This window comes from Alligator sinensis, unplaced genomic scaffold (genome assembly GCF_000455745.1).
Source record: "Alligator sinensis unplaced genomic scaffold, ASM45574v1 scaffold637_1, whole genome shotgun sequence".
NCBI classification, from domain to species: domain Eukaryota; kingdom Metazoa; phylum Chordata; order Crocodylia; family Alligatoridae; genus Alligator; species Alligator sinensis.
Genome location: NW_005842368.1, coordinates 636176 through 653290, shown reverse-complemented (window position 1 = coordinate 653290; position 17115 = coordinate 636176). Strand labels below are relative to the sequence as shown.

General features: G+C 51.1%; 1 protein-coding gene across 1 annotated transcript; it reads left to right on the top strand.

The window, feature by feature from the left end:
* The first annotated feature begins 1493 nt into the window (after window positions 1-1493).
* LOC112551178 (protein FAM71B-like) lies at window positions 1494-8299 on the top strand. Its single transcript, XM_025210712.1, has 7 exons — window positions 1494-1529; window positions 2608-2814; window positions 3627-3808; window positions 4361-4625; window positions 5061-5320; window positions 6561-6625; window positions 8188-8299. The coding sequence occupies exons 1-7, from the start codon at window positions 1494-1496 to the stop codon at window positions 8295-8297; spliced, it is 1125 nt and encodes a 374-aa protein (XP_025066497.1). The 3' UTR covers window positions 8298-8299.
* Window positions 8300-17115: the final 8816 nt, after the last annotated feature.

Here is a 17115-nt window from a genome sequence, read left to right as displayed (position 1 = left end):
TCTCACGAGCCATGTGAATAAGGCTACAGGCCAGGGCCAGCTCCAGTGGTCAGCATCTGGTTTCCTCCTCCTTTCCCGCATCTCCCACCCCGCAGGGCCCAGCCTGGGTCCGGGTTCAGGAGGCGGCTGTAGATGCCACGGCGTCGTGGCCCCGTTCGGTCAGTTTAGGGAATAACCTTGCCGCCATTCTCTGTTACTCTCCATACAACAGCTGCTCGCACCAGAGCTGCAAGCGAGCCCCCGCACAGCACGGGGCTGATGCATACACCTGCACAGCTCATTGCTTTGGAAAGCATCCGGAATAGGAAAGACTCCAGGTAATAAAAGCCTACTCCAGCCAAACAGCAATAACACTTGCAGGATTGCAGGGTTTCCTGTAGGTTAATGGTCTGCTGAAATCAGCTCTCCTAGCGGGGAGCCCATTCCCCGGGACATGCTGTCCCTCCGCCCTCCCCTCAAGTCTGCAGAAAGAAGGCCGGCCACGCGATTAGGGACGGCTGGGCTCGGCTCTCCCAAAGTGACTTTGGGAAAGTCACAGCCTACGTGACTCGCTTTCCCCGTCTGTAAAACCGGGTTTCTGCCCCGCTGCGCGATGAGGATGCTGCTCCTGCTGCAAACCACAGGCGGTCCTTTGGCCGCAGGAGCCAGCGCACAGCTCGTGCTTCTCTCCCCGTCCCCATGCCCTTTGCCTGCAGCTCCCTTATCGACCCCCACACCTAGCCCTTGGGACCCTTCCCTTACCCCCCTCCACCCACCAGAAGCCCACCAGACCATGAACTCTCTTTTATGGCACCTGAAGGGCCCATAGGAAAGGAGCCACAGGAGCAGAGGAGGTTTGAGCTCACAAGGCCTGCTGAGAGCTTAATGGGCTTGTTTGAGGGAGACCCCCTTTGTCCTAAAAAGGAGGGCTCCTCCTGAGGAACCTGGGAGCTGGGCATTGCTGAGGTTTCTACCTGCAAACCAGAGGGAGAAGGAGACGCCTCTCTGTATCCCTGCCTCACCCTGATGTTCATCACTCAGAAAAGCCCCTTATAACGTAGAAGTAACCATGCCAAGGTGATCTGAAGGCTGCAGGCACATGCACGTATTGATGGTCAGAGTGCATGGAAAAGCCTCTCGTATTAGAAATGCAGAGATAGAAATTAGATGCCCCTCACAAAGCACCCTGCTCAGAATAACTGCTCTTCTACCCATGGCCTTATGAATTAAGATGAAAAACCTCCTCCTGTACATCACCCACCCATAGCTTCACTTTATCCATGCCTACGTGACCGGCATGCCGCCCTTTCAGGCCCAGCAGCCAAGCACTTCCCAGCACGAGTTCTTACAAATTCCCATTCCCGACGGCAGGTGAGACTCCTAATAAAACACAAGGACTCTTGGAAAAACGTCATGAAGGCGTGGGGCGAACATGACCTGTGATGACATCATAATGCAAGGGTCACACCTATGGTAACCAGGGCCTGGCCTCAAGCCCGAGTCCCGGCCGGCTTATGACCTGTGTTGGAGGATACCGCTGGTTCCCCATGGTATGTACGACTGGGCATTTATGGCTTGGCAGAGATCACCGTAACATTGCTTCACGGCCGGACAAAGGCATGGGTGAACTGGTTGGCTGCCTGGGGCCCGGCCAGAAAGGGGGCCCGAAAATGGCAATTTTTTATTATTATTACCCTTACCTCCAGCAAAGTGGGGCCCAATACTAAAAGGTACAGTGCTGCATGGCTTCAGCAACAGGGAGGAGGCTGTAAAGTAGGGATTTCTACACAAAAGGAGGTCTTTTCTCGGTCGCGGAAAAATCAGTCTGTGACGGCCCTTCTGGGAAAGCGATGCACCCGTAAAACTTGATGTTAAATCAAAGGGTTTAACACTCCCACGCATCTTCTGCACCCCACCCCGCTGTATTGCTATACCCATGTCCATGCTCATAGGAATCAGAGCAAATGTCTGCCCACAGCAACAAAAGCAGCCCTCTCCTTGATCAGCAGCCGGCTGGACCAGCCAGCGCAGCAAAGATCAAGCTCTCTATACGCTCTCCCCTGCCAGAGTGAGTGATCTCTGCTCTGCCCAGCTCCATCTGCCGTCTAGCACCGATGCAAGCTCATTTTTTATCTTGTCTCTGCCCCCTGTACTCTCCTCCGAAGCTCCTGCCCCCGACTTCTCTCTATTTCCCTACCCAGTTGACTGTTTTCAGACGACAGCTTCACAACACAGGCCAGCTTCTGTTCATTACAGCGACGCTGCCCGAAAGCTGGTGCGTCCGGCTGTCCCAGGGGATCGGTCTAGGGTAGGGGAATTCTCTGGTGGCATCCAGCTGTTTGCACAATTTCATATGAGCTCATTGCATCTCGTAATCCTTTATCGAGACGAAGAAGAGTAGTCTGGTTTGTCCCTGTAATGCGTAAGAGCCCTGAGCCAGGAGCCCCACTGCTCTCAGTGCTGCACAGGACGGCGTTTGAGGCTAATGAGTGAATGCTTCCACGTACTACCCCTGCCCTGGCCTATGCACCTGCACCTCTGTGGAGAAGCGGGGCTTGTGGGGGGTTGCTAGAGACACAGCATCTGCCTCTGAGCCTCTGAGCCTGTTGCCTCCTCCCTTCCCATCAGAGGTTCCTGGTGTCACCGCAACCTCTGGGCTTCTGGCACCAGTCCCGAAGCTGCAGGGCTTCGCGTGCAGACCCTGTGGCAGACTCCTCAACCAGACCGACAGAGAAGGCCCGGATCCCTCTTCGGGAAGATCTCCAAAGACACCTGCGTGAAGGGGAGTATTCTCCCTTTCAGACGGTTGCAATGTTCGAGAGCAACTTTATCCAGGTAAAAAAAGGACTGAATAATGGCGTGCAGCCAACATCAGATCGCCCCGAGCATGCCCGACTCTTGGGGAAAACCATTTCACTTGGAGTCTCAGTTTCTCCCATCTTCAAAATGAGGAAGGGACCAGGAAGGCCCCCCCCCCGAGAAGAGATTAATAGCATCTGACTGAGGTTTCTCAGCTATGCGAGCTGGAGGGAACAACAGCATCTCCTTGACAGTTGTAGGCAGTCCTTTGCCAGGCATAATTTATGCAGAGAGAGATGCTCTGCCACCCGTTAGCAGCAACTGGACCTGCCAGAGCTGCGTTAGCTCCGGCAGCAGAGTTGCACGTGCCAGGATTCGGGAGTCCCAAGTTTGCCGACAACTCCCCAAGGGGGGCTGAGTTTGCAGAGGCAGGCAGTGCCCAAGTGGAATAGCACATGGGTGTGTTTTGTTGGGCTCCTTGTGAATCAAGCTGGAAGCCTGGGTGTTTATTGGCCTAGCACAGGCCAAATGAAAAGGAGAGAAGTCAAGGTGGATCGGGCATTTTACTGTAAATCCAGAGCAGGGATCGAACTGCATCTTCTGGAGTTACAGTGCCACGCTGACCCAGCTGGCCATGGCCACCTGGTCATTCAAGCTGGAGCGTCAGAAGCAAGTGGATACGATGCCAGCCACACTGCCGCAGGGTGCTTACCGCCTAGAGCAGGACAGGAATTAGCAGGGGTGGGAGTAGGGAGGGACAACCAGCTGAGAAGGGAACAGTCATTATACAGAAAGTCTCTGTCCGACTCCCCCGTGCCTTAGCTTGATGCCTTAGCTTTCGTGTGCAGGTCACTAGACGAGGCAAGAATGTGGACATCCACAACCACCAAAACGAGGCCATCATTGGCATTGTCTCCACCAACAACAAGTTGCCGCTGCCCGACATAATGCTCATCGCTCACCCCGTGCCCATGCTGCAGAGCGGCCAGGTCTCCTCGGGGCACTACGCGGAGCAAGTGGCGCTCACCCGGTGAGTTCGCGGGGGCTCTGCCCTTCTGTGGCTGGCTCCGAGAGGTGGAGGTCCCTGCGGACGCCCGCAGTGCATCCTCATTAGGCACGTGCGAGAGCACCGTGACCTCCTGAGCTCAAGTTGGCACCGCGTTCGTGCCAAAGGGCCTGGGTTTCCCAGCAGGGCCCACCTGGATGGGTAGGGCTAGCGGGAGTGCCGAGCTATTTAAGGCAACGGCCTTCAGATGGCATAACTCTCTACCCACCCCTCACCTCTACGAAGCCCAGCCTTCGGAGAAGAGGACATGAGCACCCTACGGTCCAAGCTTTCATTGGATGCATGGACCTTCATTATTCAAGGCTCTGGCTGCATTGGTTTTAAAATTAAGGGCAAAACCATGAGTAACCAGTCAAAGTTGGGCTGAGAATGGCTCCTGGAGTCTTTTCCATTTGGGCACTATTCCCGTCGGCTTGAGGGGTCTCCGGTATGCTCTCTCTCACATGTTGTCTCTGAAGCCTTCGTTCTACCCCGCTATGGGGTGCGAGCCAGTCTCACATGTGGCTTTCCTTGTAGGCTCCTGCCCTTGCAGTTTGTGCGAATCTCAGTTTACAACTTCAACCAGCAGAGCATCAAAATCAAGCTGATCAACGGGCGCTCGTACTACCTGCAGCTCTATGCCCCCCCAGAGGAGCAGGAGCCTCTCTTTGATCGCTGGGTGTCACTCATCTACCTGCTCCATCACCCCCCAGCCTACTACCTGCGCCCCCGTTCCTTCCTATCGAGAGATTTTCTCCAGGTGAAAAGCCTACCGAGCGAGGAAGAGGAGAAAGAGGTGATGGTGAGTCTGATGGGCACATGCCTCACCTTCGGCATATGAAGCCAAGATAATCTGCCTGCTGTGACCATCTGGGCATCTTGCTGGGGCGTCTTGATGCCCATCTTGCTGGGGTCATCTGACACCAGCGGTCTTTCCCGCCCAAATGCAGTGGGGGGAGGGGACCCAATGATCTGCAAGGTCCCTTCTAGCCCCTAACGACTATGAAACTATGAAACCATCCTGTCATACCCTGTGGCCACCCCATCCCATACCACGTGGCTTCTCCACTGTCTCGTTATATGCCTGCCCTGTACCGGGCACTACTTTACCCTCTTCATGGTCTCTGGCCCACCAGAAGCTGCCCTCTCACACCACAACCAAAGCCTCTCCCCGTATGAGGTCCATCTCACTGTATATCTGCCATGTCTGATTTCTGCTGTACTTAACTTCCTAAAGCCAGGAAGCTGGGAGAAGGCTCCAGCGGATACCAGTCCAGCCAAGGAGGAGGAGGAGGAGGAGGAAGATAAGTCCCAAGACCCATCCTGTGAAAACTACAGCAGAACAAGCATTGCCCAAGGCCCCAGCACAGAGACGAAGGAGCCACTTGCCAAAGCCAAGGGTCTTAGAGAGTCGGACACGACAGGAAAGGAAGGAGACCTAGAAGAAGAGGCTGATGACTACTTCTTTCCTTCCAGCACAGCACTGAGTCGGACCAGGTCTGTAGGTAGCAATGGGACACATTAGTTCAGGCTCTACTTCTGTCCCAGGAGGATGTGGCAGGGCCCAGAGATCTCCCCATTCAAAATGAATTTCTGGCTAAGAATCACATCTGGCAAACTTACAGATGTTGAATGAGATGTTCCTTGTCCTGAAGTTTCCATTTTAAGCCATTCTTCTCCTCGGGGAGGGGGAGGCCAGGAGAAGAATGGAAAAAAAAGTTGTAAGACAGGATTATGAAGGGCCAGAAAGGGTGCTGAGGCCACAGGGAATGGGGGTCGTTGCAAACTTAGGAGGGGGCATGAGGGAAGGCAAGTGGGAAGGGTATTGGACCAAGGAAGAAACGGGCAAGCGAAGAATATGCAGGTCGCCTTATCTCACGATAGAGCACTGCGTACTGGAAATAATAGCGTTCATCTCCATGGGCCGCCGTTGTGCACTGCACATCTGCATGGTCCTAGTCGGCTTCCTGGGTCCACACTGGCTCTGTCCCTCAGTCCTTGATCACTTGGGATGTAGTCCTTGGCTGGGCAAAGTGTGGGCAGCCGCAGAGCAACACAGCGTGCACCTTGGTCCTGGCTTGGCCCCGCACAGAAAGCTAATTTTGCCCGTCCTTGTCTTCCCCCCCTGGCTCCTGCCCCAGCCAGCAAGAGCTCCCGTATGCTGGGATATGTCCAACTGCACAAGACATTTCCACTGCTGCTGCTGTTTCTTAGGGTTCATACACCTTTCAGTTCGGCAGCCCTGTGATGGAGGCCGAAGTGAGGGGGAATGACATAAGTTATTCCCCAGTCAAGCTACATCCCCCACCTTTTCTAGCTAGCATCAGCCACCACCGTGGGTCGGGCTTTCTCCTGGGAGAGCACCACCACGCACCTCGGTCTGCACAAATATGGGTATTTAAGGATAATCTTTGTGGTTTGATCCTCTGGGTACGATCTTATCTAAGTGCCAACTAGCAAGGGACCTTGCCTAAGCTCTGCCAGCTGCAAGGTCACTAGGGCTCCAGCATCGAGTCAGGGGGATCCAGGCATTATGGGAGTCCAGGAGTACCGTGGAGGACCCTGGCTTCTCTTTTACTGTCAGTCATATCTGTTCAGGCAACTGTAACAAAGACCATTATTGGTTTGGGCCATCACTGGCCAGGGGTGAGTTTTTAATTGAATTATTTTTAATAATATTTTAAATCATTATTGAATTAATGATTCATCAAATTATTGAACTTTATTGAACTTCTAGGGAAAGTACATTGGTATCCAGCACCAAGGACCCAAAAGCTAAGAAGCTGAGCTCACGGATGCTTGGTATGAAACGCACTCATGTTCCTTTCTCCGTGTTTATCCTCCCAGCGGTCACTCTCCTTGTGTCCCCACGGGGAATTACCACCGTGATTCTCAGCCGGGGCGCTGTGAGACCCTTTCAAGGGTATCAGAAAAGTGCCAGGCAACATTAGCACCGTTAAGTGTGCAAACAGGATTCACAAGATAAACCCAGAGATTTCCCATGGGAATCCATAGTTTTAAAGCCATTCTGACCGGCTGCGGGCTCGCTGACCTCTTTGCAACAGAAGAGTTGTCCCATTATTTTTTCCGTAGTCAAGTGAAAACACAGAGTTGGCATTTTTGGAGGGAGGACGTGCGTCTAATGAGGGCTGTCTTGAGTCTTAAAGGCTGAGAACCACGCACTACTCTACTAGAGGAGATCAAAGCTGCAGGAGCCAGGCACCTCCGACCAGCCAGCTGCCCTACAATACCCCTTGCTGGCGAAGGCTAGGCCTGCCCCTGCTAGCGCTCCTGCAGTAGGCTGGGTTTGCAGCAATTCTCCAGGAGCAGCAGCCTGTATCTGTTCCTAACAGTAGATTATTTATTCAAGCCTTGGGGGCTCGAAGCCAACTCATCAAACCTTGCAACTGTCTAGTCAAGCAAGGTCTCTTGCCCATCCCTTGTCCATGGTCCTGGCTGGCGTGCAGCGTGCAGCCGGTGTGATTCAGATGGTGCAAACTGCCCTATGGGCCACTTTGCGTGCTGGGGACGCCCTCTGCTTTAATACCGATAGACGAACGCTTAACACTTCCTAACTGCAACAAGCACGTATGGCCATCTCTCTCCACGCTGTGGCCAGATCTTCTGCGGGTGATTTTTACAGAAGATTTAGAGAGACACCAACATGCGGATCCCTTCCAAAATCTGCCCACCCTGTACCTATATAAGGTTCCCCCTGGATATACCCCTCCTCCCATCCCTTCAGCAAACTTGGACGTCTTGATCCTCCTCCTCCTCCTCCTGGCCTCCAGCTAGAAACTTGTTTTTATGACTCATGACTCTCCAAACCCCCTCAGACCACTGGGTCCCTCTCAGATAGTCCCAGCATCATCCTGGAGTCCACGTCTGGGGCCTTCACAATCAGAAATGCCAAGACTGAGTTCCTCTGTGTGTGTGTGTGTGTGTGCGTGTGTGTGTGTGTGTGTGTGTGTGTGTGTGTGCGCGCGTGTGTGTGTGGGGGGGGGAGTGGGGGATCCCATTTCCCCTTCCCCCTGTCCCTGGTGCAAGTCTGCACTCTCTTGCACGTGCATTGTTTGACCTGGTCCATAAGTCCTTCTCCCATGTGATAGCAACATCAACCCACTGAACACGAGCTAACCCCGTCCCCTCCACAACTCATAGACTTTTCTGTCTTGAATATTTTAAAGGACACACGTCACCTTTCCCACGCTATGATGCAAACTATAAATCTAGAATAAAGTTTCTGGTTTCATCTCATGATTCCAGGAGCTGAGGATGCAAGGAAAGACAGCAGGTACTGAGAGACTCGTGTTAGCGTGGTGAGAGTGGGCTGCCTTACATTTAACCCTCCTTTTTGGTTGCAGTGAGAGAGAGAAGCAGCAGCCTTGAGATCGTGACGCTCTTCAGCAACATTTCCAAAATACTTCACAGAAGCAGCAGTGAGGAAGAGAAGGGTCAAGCTGACCATGGATAGCAGGGCATCAGCATGGAGGAAATGAGAGACCGGGAGCATGGGACAAGATGGTAATGAAGAAGAAAGGCTTCTGCCAAAGCTAATAGAGACGACAGCTGAGAATGCCCCATTTCTATTCCCTGCCGAGCCTATGTTCCCTCCTACCACCATCCTTTAAGGCATACCTCCTCGCTTTTTATAGAGCTGTGGATGTGACAACCTCAGAGTTTCTCAGTACAATACCATATGGGTCATAGCTGGCCAGTGTAGGGCACTCTCCCTACCTTGTGCCGTGCCGGAGGTAAGCATGACCCAAGCAAGCAATCTACCAACCAGTAAACTGTGGATGGGACCCGGATTTGAGCCTCAAGTCTCACTTTGTAGGTTGTGTTTACACCATGCCCACGTCACTGCTTGGCACACACTTCACTCAGCTGCTCCCGCTCGTAGACACCAGACCCAAGACGCAGTAGTGAGCCGCTCTCAGGCACACCAGGCAGGTCCCGCGAGTGGCAGGTCGGGGGGACACATCCCGGAGCAGCTCCCGTGACTTTCAGGGCTTGGCACGTGCAAGGGATAGCGGATCAGGCAGGGCAGGCTCGCCTCGCACCTGCCGGGGACGCAGTGTAGACGGAGCCAGCCACTTCTGGAGGTGGGATTTCCACAGGGCAAACATACACTCTGGGAAAGAGCTTTTTCCTTCTTCATTTTTATCTGCCTCTGAGTTTCCCAAGGTTTTCATCCCTTCCCGTGTACGCTGGCCCTTTATGGCCCTACATTCACCTGTAACACGGAGGTGAGTCGGGTCACTAGACAGTCTGGATACCTGACTTGAGCCACTCCTAACTAAGAACCTGTCCTGTTGAAGGAATCCCGTTTTTTTTGGCATCTTTTTGATATGCAAGGGCCATCTAAGCGTCTTCAGAGGTCTCCATTGCTCGTCTCTGGGTCTTTGCAATCTCTGCTACAGCAAAGCCTCAGACTGCAGCCACCGGTTCAAACCACAGTGTCCAGCATCCAGTACGAATCCACTGTTGCATTGCTTTGGTTTTGTTGCCATCTTCTTTTTCTCCGTCTGCAGTAAAGTGGGGAGCAGGTCCAGGCTAGGGAGGTCCAGGGCTACTTCCATGGGAGCGTGAAAGCAAAGAAGTGGCCGGCAAGTCAGGAGAGGTTTGCCACCTTAAGTACTTATCTAGACCCTGCCTCTTCGTCTTTTCCTATCGGATATTCTGTGGTGCTTCAGTTTTCTGTCTAAAACTATTGGCCACACTAATAAAAATGATTTAAAACCAAAAAAATTCAGGTCAATCCAAAAGTGTTTGGTTCACCCTGAACCAAGATGTTTTGCTCCATTTTCAGGCAATTCCAGGCTGGAAAAAGAAAAGCCTATTTTCTGCTAAAATGTCAGTTTAAAATTAAAAGGTAAGTTTTGAAACAAGAAGCGTTGGCATTTCCAAATGGAATATTTTGGTTTGAATTCTTGGTCCCTCAAAAAGTTATTTTTGGGGCAAATTTACTGTCACTGGGGGGAGTTGTGCTCAGTTTTTTCAGTCAAATAGGGTGGCTAGGTCTAGCAACCTAGCGTAGCGGCTTGGAGATGCACCTTTAAACTAACAACGGGAGATGCCAGGGAGGGTACTGAATAGGGGATAGATGACTCTAGGTACATAGACTTCAGTGCTTTCCCTCTATAGCGTCCACTTCTGGCCCTCACCCGACAGAGGACAGCGAACATAACTCTCCAGGGAACAGATACTTAGGCAATAAAGAAATGCATCTGGAGATGGCATCCCAGTCACTTCTGACCCACTGCATGCTTTAGAGCAGCATTTCTCAAACCATGCCTCGCAACCCAAAAGTGGGTCTCAAGAATATATGAGCGGGTTGCAAATAAACTTTGAAAACGGATCACCAAATGGCTTCTCCTTTAAAGGAGAAAAATGTGGGAAACGGTGGCTGTCAGACTCATGTTTCCAGATCTCGGTTAAATGAAGTGTTGGGATGCAGTAGTAGAAACCAAGGGTCATTTGGGACTAAGGACCAGTGCCAAGATCCTAGATGGGTGGGAGAATTAGGGAAGGACCTTCAACAGGGAAAAGAAGAAGTGGTAGAGTCAGTCTTTTGGTCGTGGAAACAGCGGCTGGCACGGGCACAGACTGCGGTTCATACAAGCCACAGACTCTTTCATTATTCATTGCGTCACTCAAGGGAAGGTTTTAATATCATAGCTCCAGTTTTATCAACTCTATTTCAGTAGCAAATAACTTCTCACAGCTGCTTGATGGGCCCCGTCTGAAATACGTTGAGTGGAGCCGACTCTGGTTTCTTCCAGGCAGGGGTCTGCATCACCAAAGCCATTAAAACGGGTGCACTTGTTCATAATGCCAGCAGCCGCGCAGAGGACTTAATGAGCCATGGAGATTGAGTGCCTCTCACCCATTTAAAGGGTCCCTCGAAAAGAGGTGTGGGAAGCAGAAGACAAGGAGTCCCCAGGGCTGTCAGCGCGGCACGTGGCATTTATCATTGCGATGGATTTTGTCAAGAAAGACTCGTTTTAGTAATCTCTCTTCCCTTTTGTAACAGCCGACTGTTTCAGCTGCAGTCTTTCCAAGGTGTGGCCATGAAAAGCCCCCCACTCTCCTCAGCATGCATTTGTGGGAGTGGGGGCAGTTACCTGGGCATTTGGGAAGATTCAGCCAAGCTGATGCTAAGAACCATAAGGCTATTTTTCATTTTGCCAGAAAAACTGCAGTGGCTCACGGCTAGAGATCAAATATACCTGCTGTGCAGGTGAGGGCAGGGTTGAACATACACCCAAACACCCCTCCAGTTCTCCACCTATGCAGAGCTCCTGCAGCATTTTAAACTAAAGATACAAAACCCCTCAGTCCCTCTGGAAAAGGGATACTGGCTTCTCATTTCTCTGGTATTTGCACTACTGCATGAGTGAGAGTCTCATCTCTGGTGCCTACAACACTGGACTTAGCCCATGATATTCCCCTTGGCACATCGCCGTCGCCGTTAAACGCAGCAATGACACAGTTAGTCAATGAGAGAAGCAAAGCTTCAATTCGAAGAAACGGCTCTTCGGTTACATTTTCTGGTGCACTGAGCATAAAGTCATGCAACGCCCCCAAGGGATCTGAGCATATTTCATTAGCGGGGTTAGCTCCAGAGCCTGCATCTTGTCCAGAGGGAAATGCCACCAATTAATATTTCTACCCATTCAGCACTAGCTGATGACTGCTCTACGCCCCCAGACAGCTCCCGACGGGAACCAGGACCACACTGGCAGGGGCTCAGCTCTTTTCAGACCTACTGCCAGCATTTTGCAGTGTCACAGAGTCTCTTTCTTGCAGAGAAACCTCGAGATTGAAATATTTAGACTTTAGATTCTAGACCGGGGCCATAAACTAACCCCCGCCCAAAAGTCAGGTACTGGGGAAAGCTCTGGGTCTGAGCTTCCTTCTTGTCTATAGTACTTAGTTACATTGCCAGCATTGCCACTGGTAGCTAATCACATTAGTCCACTGGATTCTCTGATCAACCAGATGGGACTGGGAAGCACTGTTATGTCCCATGTACAGATGGAGACCTGTGGCCAGGTCTAGATTGGTCAAATGCATGCTGAAAATGTATGCAAGTCACAAAAAGTGATCCAGAATAACCTTACTCTGGCCCCTCAGGCATCTAAATTAGTTCAGCGCTAAATTTTTGGAGTGCAGAGATCTGTGTGTACCTGAACTTAGATGCCCGAGGAAGCTTAGTAACCTTCAAGGCTGAGCACCTAGATGCCCAAGTCCCACCTAAACCCCGCTAGGATACAGAAGCTGGGGCAGTATCAAAGTTGTACCCAAATCTCCAGAAACCCAATACAATAGGAGTTCTCCATGCACAATTCACTCGCACCAACGATACTGAACTCAGTACCAAAGTAACAAGCCACGAGGACGTTCACGCAATGCAACCCGTTGGGGAGGCGGTGACCTTGCACCCAGCTGTTTAATTGTGCGAGCTTTTGCCCAGAGAGTAGGAGACTTGGGTTCAAGGCCCGTCTCATAGTGAGGAGGTTCGATTCCACATCTGCAGCTCCCTAGGAGGCTGCTCTAAGCACCAGGCTTTAGCACATGCAAGGTGTAGGGAGGGCACCATTTACCCCTCTTGTTGAAGCCTGGCCCCTCTGCGGCCAAAAACAAATAACTCATGGGGCCAGAAGGGAGCAAGTCAGGAGCCCAGCTCTGCAACTGCACGATGGGGGTGACCCCGGGGTGTGTGGGGCGGTCTAGGGAGCAGGGTCCCAGGCCCTGCTCCCCCCGTTATTTATGATGTTTGATCCAGTGCCTGTCTAATCTAAAATGCACAGCAGGACCGTGCATCCTAGGCATTGTTTAACAGCAGGATGAAGGTGCTGCAACAAAGCGAAAATTCATCTACCAGCCTTTTAAGAAAAGAATTGCTTCCCTTTTGCCTAAATGAGAACAGAAATGAAGCAACCGTCAAGCAAGCTGGCAAATAACGCAAGATGAGCACATCATCATGAGAAGGGCTCAATGATTCAGAACGGGTTTATTTTGCATAACCAACAGTTCTTGTCAGAGTTCATAAAATGAGCTCCTGGAAGTAGTTAGTTTTGAAAGACGTTCCAGCCCTTTGTCAAACTGCAGCTCCCAGTCACACTTGGGAGCTTGAGTGAGTAGCATAAACCCAATGCAATGGAAAGCGGCATGAAAAATAAGTGGCTTTGGTGTAGCTTGGGATAATTTATGCCTGGAGGAGAGGGGTGCTGCAAAGGGGAGCAGTAGGACCAGCCAGGAAACCTTGAAACCAAAACAATCCGTTCTGATTCCTCCACGTGGAGTTTCTCTCTTCCTCCCCATGAAGGGTATTGAGATGACCCCCTCGCCCCGCAGTTTGGGACAACAACAACCATAAAGATAATGGGTTTTGCAGGCAGGAAAGTCCCCTTCTCACCCAGCCCTCGTGGCATTTTCTTTTGAAGGACTGAACCAAAGCTCCATCTTGGTCTCAAGGAGGATGGTGCGGTCGGCATCCAAATGAGCTGTAAAACCATTTGCAGTTCTCAATTAAGTCTAGCCTGCAAGCTAAAATTTCAGTTTGGATAATGACTTTCTGCTACTTCAGGCACCTTCTGTGTTAAAAGGCTAATGGAATAATGTAGATGCTGCCGGAGACCGGGGGGAAGTGTAGAGGAATTCAGCGACTCCTCCGACAATGCCAGCTCCTCGTGCCTATACGTTTCATCACTGCTTTTCCCTAAATCAGCAGTTCCCAAATGTTTTGGACCAGAGGAGCACCGTCCACCCTCCGAAGGACTATGATACACCCCTATCAAAAGCTTGCCCGAAAAGTGAGCCAGTTACTGTAGCCTCATAGACAACAGCATGCAAACCAATCATCCTGAACTGGTACGGCAGCCGCGGTGCCACAAATGAGCGCAGGATGAAAAGCAGAAGTCCATGAATTGCACGTAACTAATCATTCACCCATTGCCATCGTCCTTTGGTTTTCTGTTCATAAACTCTCCAGAGCCATTGAGGATTTTCCCCCAAGCGTCCATTTATGAACACGCCAGGCATTTTATTTGGGTTGCGATTCCATTTATCAATGAGCGATTGAGGCCAGCTCACAGAGTTTCCTTGGGCTACGGTTTGATGTTTTAGAGCTGGCCACGCATTTTAAGCAAAACGGTTTTCATCGTAACAAACTGTTTTGCAAGGACGTACTAACTTCACGGAAACACCTCTCAGACCCAGGATGGTATTTCTGGTCAAAACTATGGGATAGCCAATAGCCCAGTGCTAGGGCACTCCCCTGAGATGCAGAAGACCCAGGTTGTATCCCTATTCCACCCACGTCAGCCCAGGGCCTTAATCCTGGTATACCTTATGTCTGCTCACACCCATATGGAAGGATACTTGTATAAGCTATTATAGGCACATACCTGGGAGTGTTAATTATATCATAGCAGTAGAAGTGGGACAAATATATTCTAACTTTCAACTTCTTTAGAAGGGGAGGCAACATCCCCCTGCAGAGCATGCACAAACTTTCAAGACGCAGCTGCTATACTCGCATACCTCTGTAGTCGTATAAATGAGCTAAATCACTACAACTTTAGCCCTAAAGGAAACAGGAGCAAAATTGCATCACTCAGCAGTCCCTGGGTCACCCACATCCCAGGTTAGTGCCCTAAATACTGAGTCTATAGCCATTTCTTTCTAACAAATATGCTGACACCCAAAGGTCTGAAGCAACAAGCAGAAGAGCCGATTGTCGAAGTCGTAAAGAGCGTCTCAGAAAAGCATTGATCCCTGTCTAGCTTTAGTCTGAACCGTTATAAAAAGAGATGTCGCTCACAAGAGGAGGTGGAGAAAGATGGAGATGGAGATGAACAGGCACAACAAGGTTTGAGACAAAATAGATGGTTTTCTTCTCTTTGGTGACATAGATAAAGTCCGGACTAAGATCCCTGCGTTCTCTCCAGGAAGGGGTGGGCAAGAGACCATGGCAATGGGTTAGGCAACTTTGCATTCGTTTTTCTCGCAGACAAAGTAATGGAGTCTGTGTGTGAAGTCCCACGCGTAACGAATGCAGCGCCTGACTCATTTAATTGCCGGAGTGGCAGGGTACTGGCCAGGGAGCCGCTGTGTTTCCAGCATACATCTGCCAAGCGCATGGACTGAAGCCACTGGCATTTGTTTTATGCCATGCTATCATTCCCCTGCCACAGTCATTAGTTGCATTTAAATGGGAAGCATTCCTTTAGAGGTGTGCATTGCATCTCTTATTTGACTGCCTGCCAGGCCTTTGGACAGGGGGGCTGGAAGAGTGCCATGTATTAAAGGTGACCCACCATAGAAGGGAAAAGCTAGCTTTGTGCCCTTTTTAAATGTTCTCAGTTATAAAGGCTCACATAGGAAATATATGGGGCTTGCCAGCCTTTACATCAGGCAGCTGGGATTTGTTAGCCTTACAGGCCTTTATGGAAAAACTAGAGAAGAAGAATTTTTTTCCTATATAGAAAAATACTTTTTTTTAAAAAAAGCTGATAAGCCTTAACTGCCTAATGTGAATGCTGTCAGAGCATAATGTTCGGCACGCTGCTTGGATAGCTCCTGTAGGTCTCATATTTTCATCGACATCAGGGCTGGAAGGGACCTGGGAAGATCACCGAGTCCAGCCCCCTGCCCCAGGTATAGGACTACAGTACAACAAAGCCATGCTTTAGTGTGAAGCCTCGGTCACAGAGTAAGGAGTGGTAATTGTTTCAGAGAAGCACATTGAACGTGCAAGACAACTGTGAGCATTTTGGTCGCGCACAGGACAAGGATTAGCTAGGAGATGAAGACCATTTGAAGCTCGGTCTGGCACACCTGCAAGCGCGGTGAGGGGGAACGGGAAAGCTAGGCCAAGAAGAGGACTAAGGAGAAGTGTGGGCCTGCCCCCTCCCGTTTGCTGGGCAGCAGCTCTCTGTCAAAGGGAGCCTGCGCTTCGCACCCCAGCATTTGGAGATGCACATCTCTCCTACTCGACTGCTGGAATTGAGCAAGTTGCACAGGAGAGCAAAAGCCAACAACTGCAACAGGAGTCAAATTCATACTCGAAGTTAAACCATTTTAAAAGCCACTCGCACAATGAACAAACAACTGCTGGAACAAGTTACCAAGGGAAATGGTGGATCCTTCCCCTGGGAGTCTTCCAGTCAAGACCAGCCGCCTTTCTGGAAGCAGAGGCATAACTGGTAGAGTTTGCACCCTGGGCAGCACCGATGCACCTGATAGGGTTTGCGCTCAGGTACCCGAGAGGAGGTGGGGGAGTTTAGGGGTTCGCTCATGCACAGCAGAGCAGAGCAGGGGCAGGACGCTGCTGCGAGGTGCGGTGTCACTGCCAGATACCCTCCTCGGAGCTCATTGTGCACATGCTGCACAGGCAAAGCGTGTGTGTGTGTGTGTGTGTGTGTGTGTGAGAGGGGGTGCACCCTCCATGCCACACTCCTGGATCCACTACTGGGTCACTGCTACCCCCACCTCCCTCCAAGCCTGTAGGAAGGGTCTCTCGTCCATCTTTCACCTCTTACTCCCTCTCTTTTTCCATCCCTGGCTCTTCCCCTTCTCATTTTAAGCTCTTCTCCTTGGCTTACACTTTTTCACACTCTCCCTGCTGTCCGTCAGACAGATTTTTACCACGCTTTTCGTATCTAAATGTTGGTGCAGGTGCATGGCTAATACTTAGCAGTTGCTAAAAAAGCTTTTGAAAGAGGTTGGAAGTCCAGAGCTGGCCTGAAATTTGGAACAGGGATTGTACACTCCCATAAGAGCACAGATTCAGACGGTCAAGTCCAGAGGGGGCCATTACACCCTGTCAATCCTGCCTCCTGGGTTTAGCTCAATGATTTCATAGTTTCATAGTTGGTCGCGTCAGAAGGGACCTTGACAGATCATCAAGTCCGACCCCCTGCCATGGGCAGGAAAGAGCACTGGGGTCAAACAAGCCCGGCAAGGTGTTCATCCAGCCTCCTCTTAAAGACCCCCAGGGTAGGAGCCAGCACCACTTCTCTTGGAAGTTGGTTCCAGATCCTAGCTGCCCTGACTGTGAAGCAGCGCTGCCTGATGTCTAGTCTGAATCTACCCTCTGCCAGCTTGTGCCTGTTATTTCTAGTCACTCCTGGTAGTGCTCAGGGGAACAGGGACTCTCCCATTGCCTGCTGGTCCCCCTTGGCCAGTTTATAGAAGGCCACCAGGTCCCCCCTCAGCCTTCTCTTGTGGAGGCTGAACAGATTCAGGTCCCGTAGCCTCTCCTCGTAGGGCCTGCCCTGCTG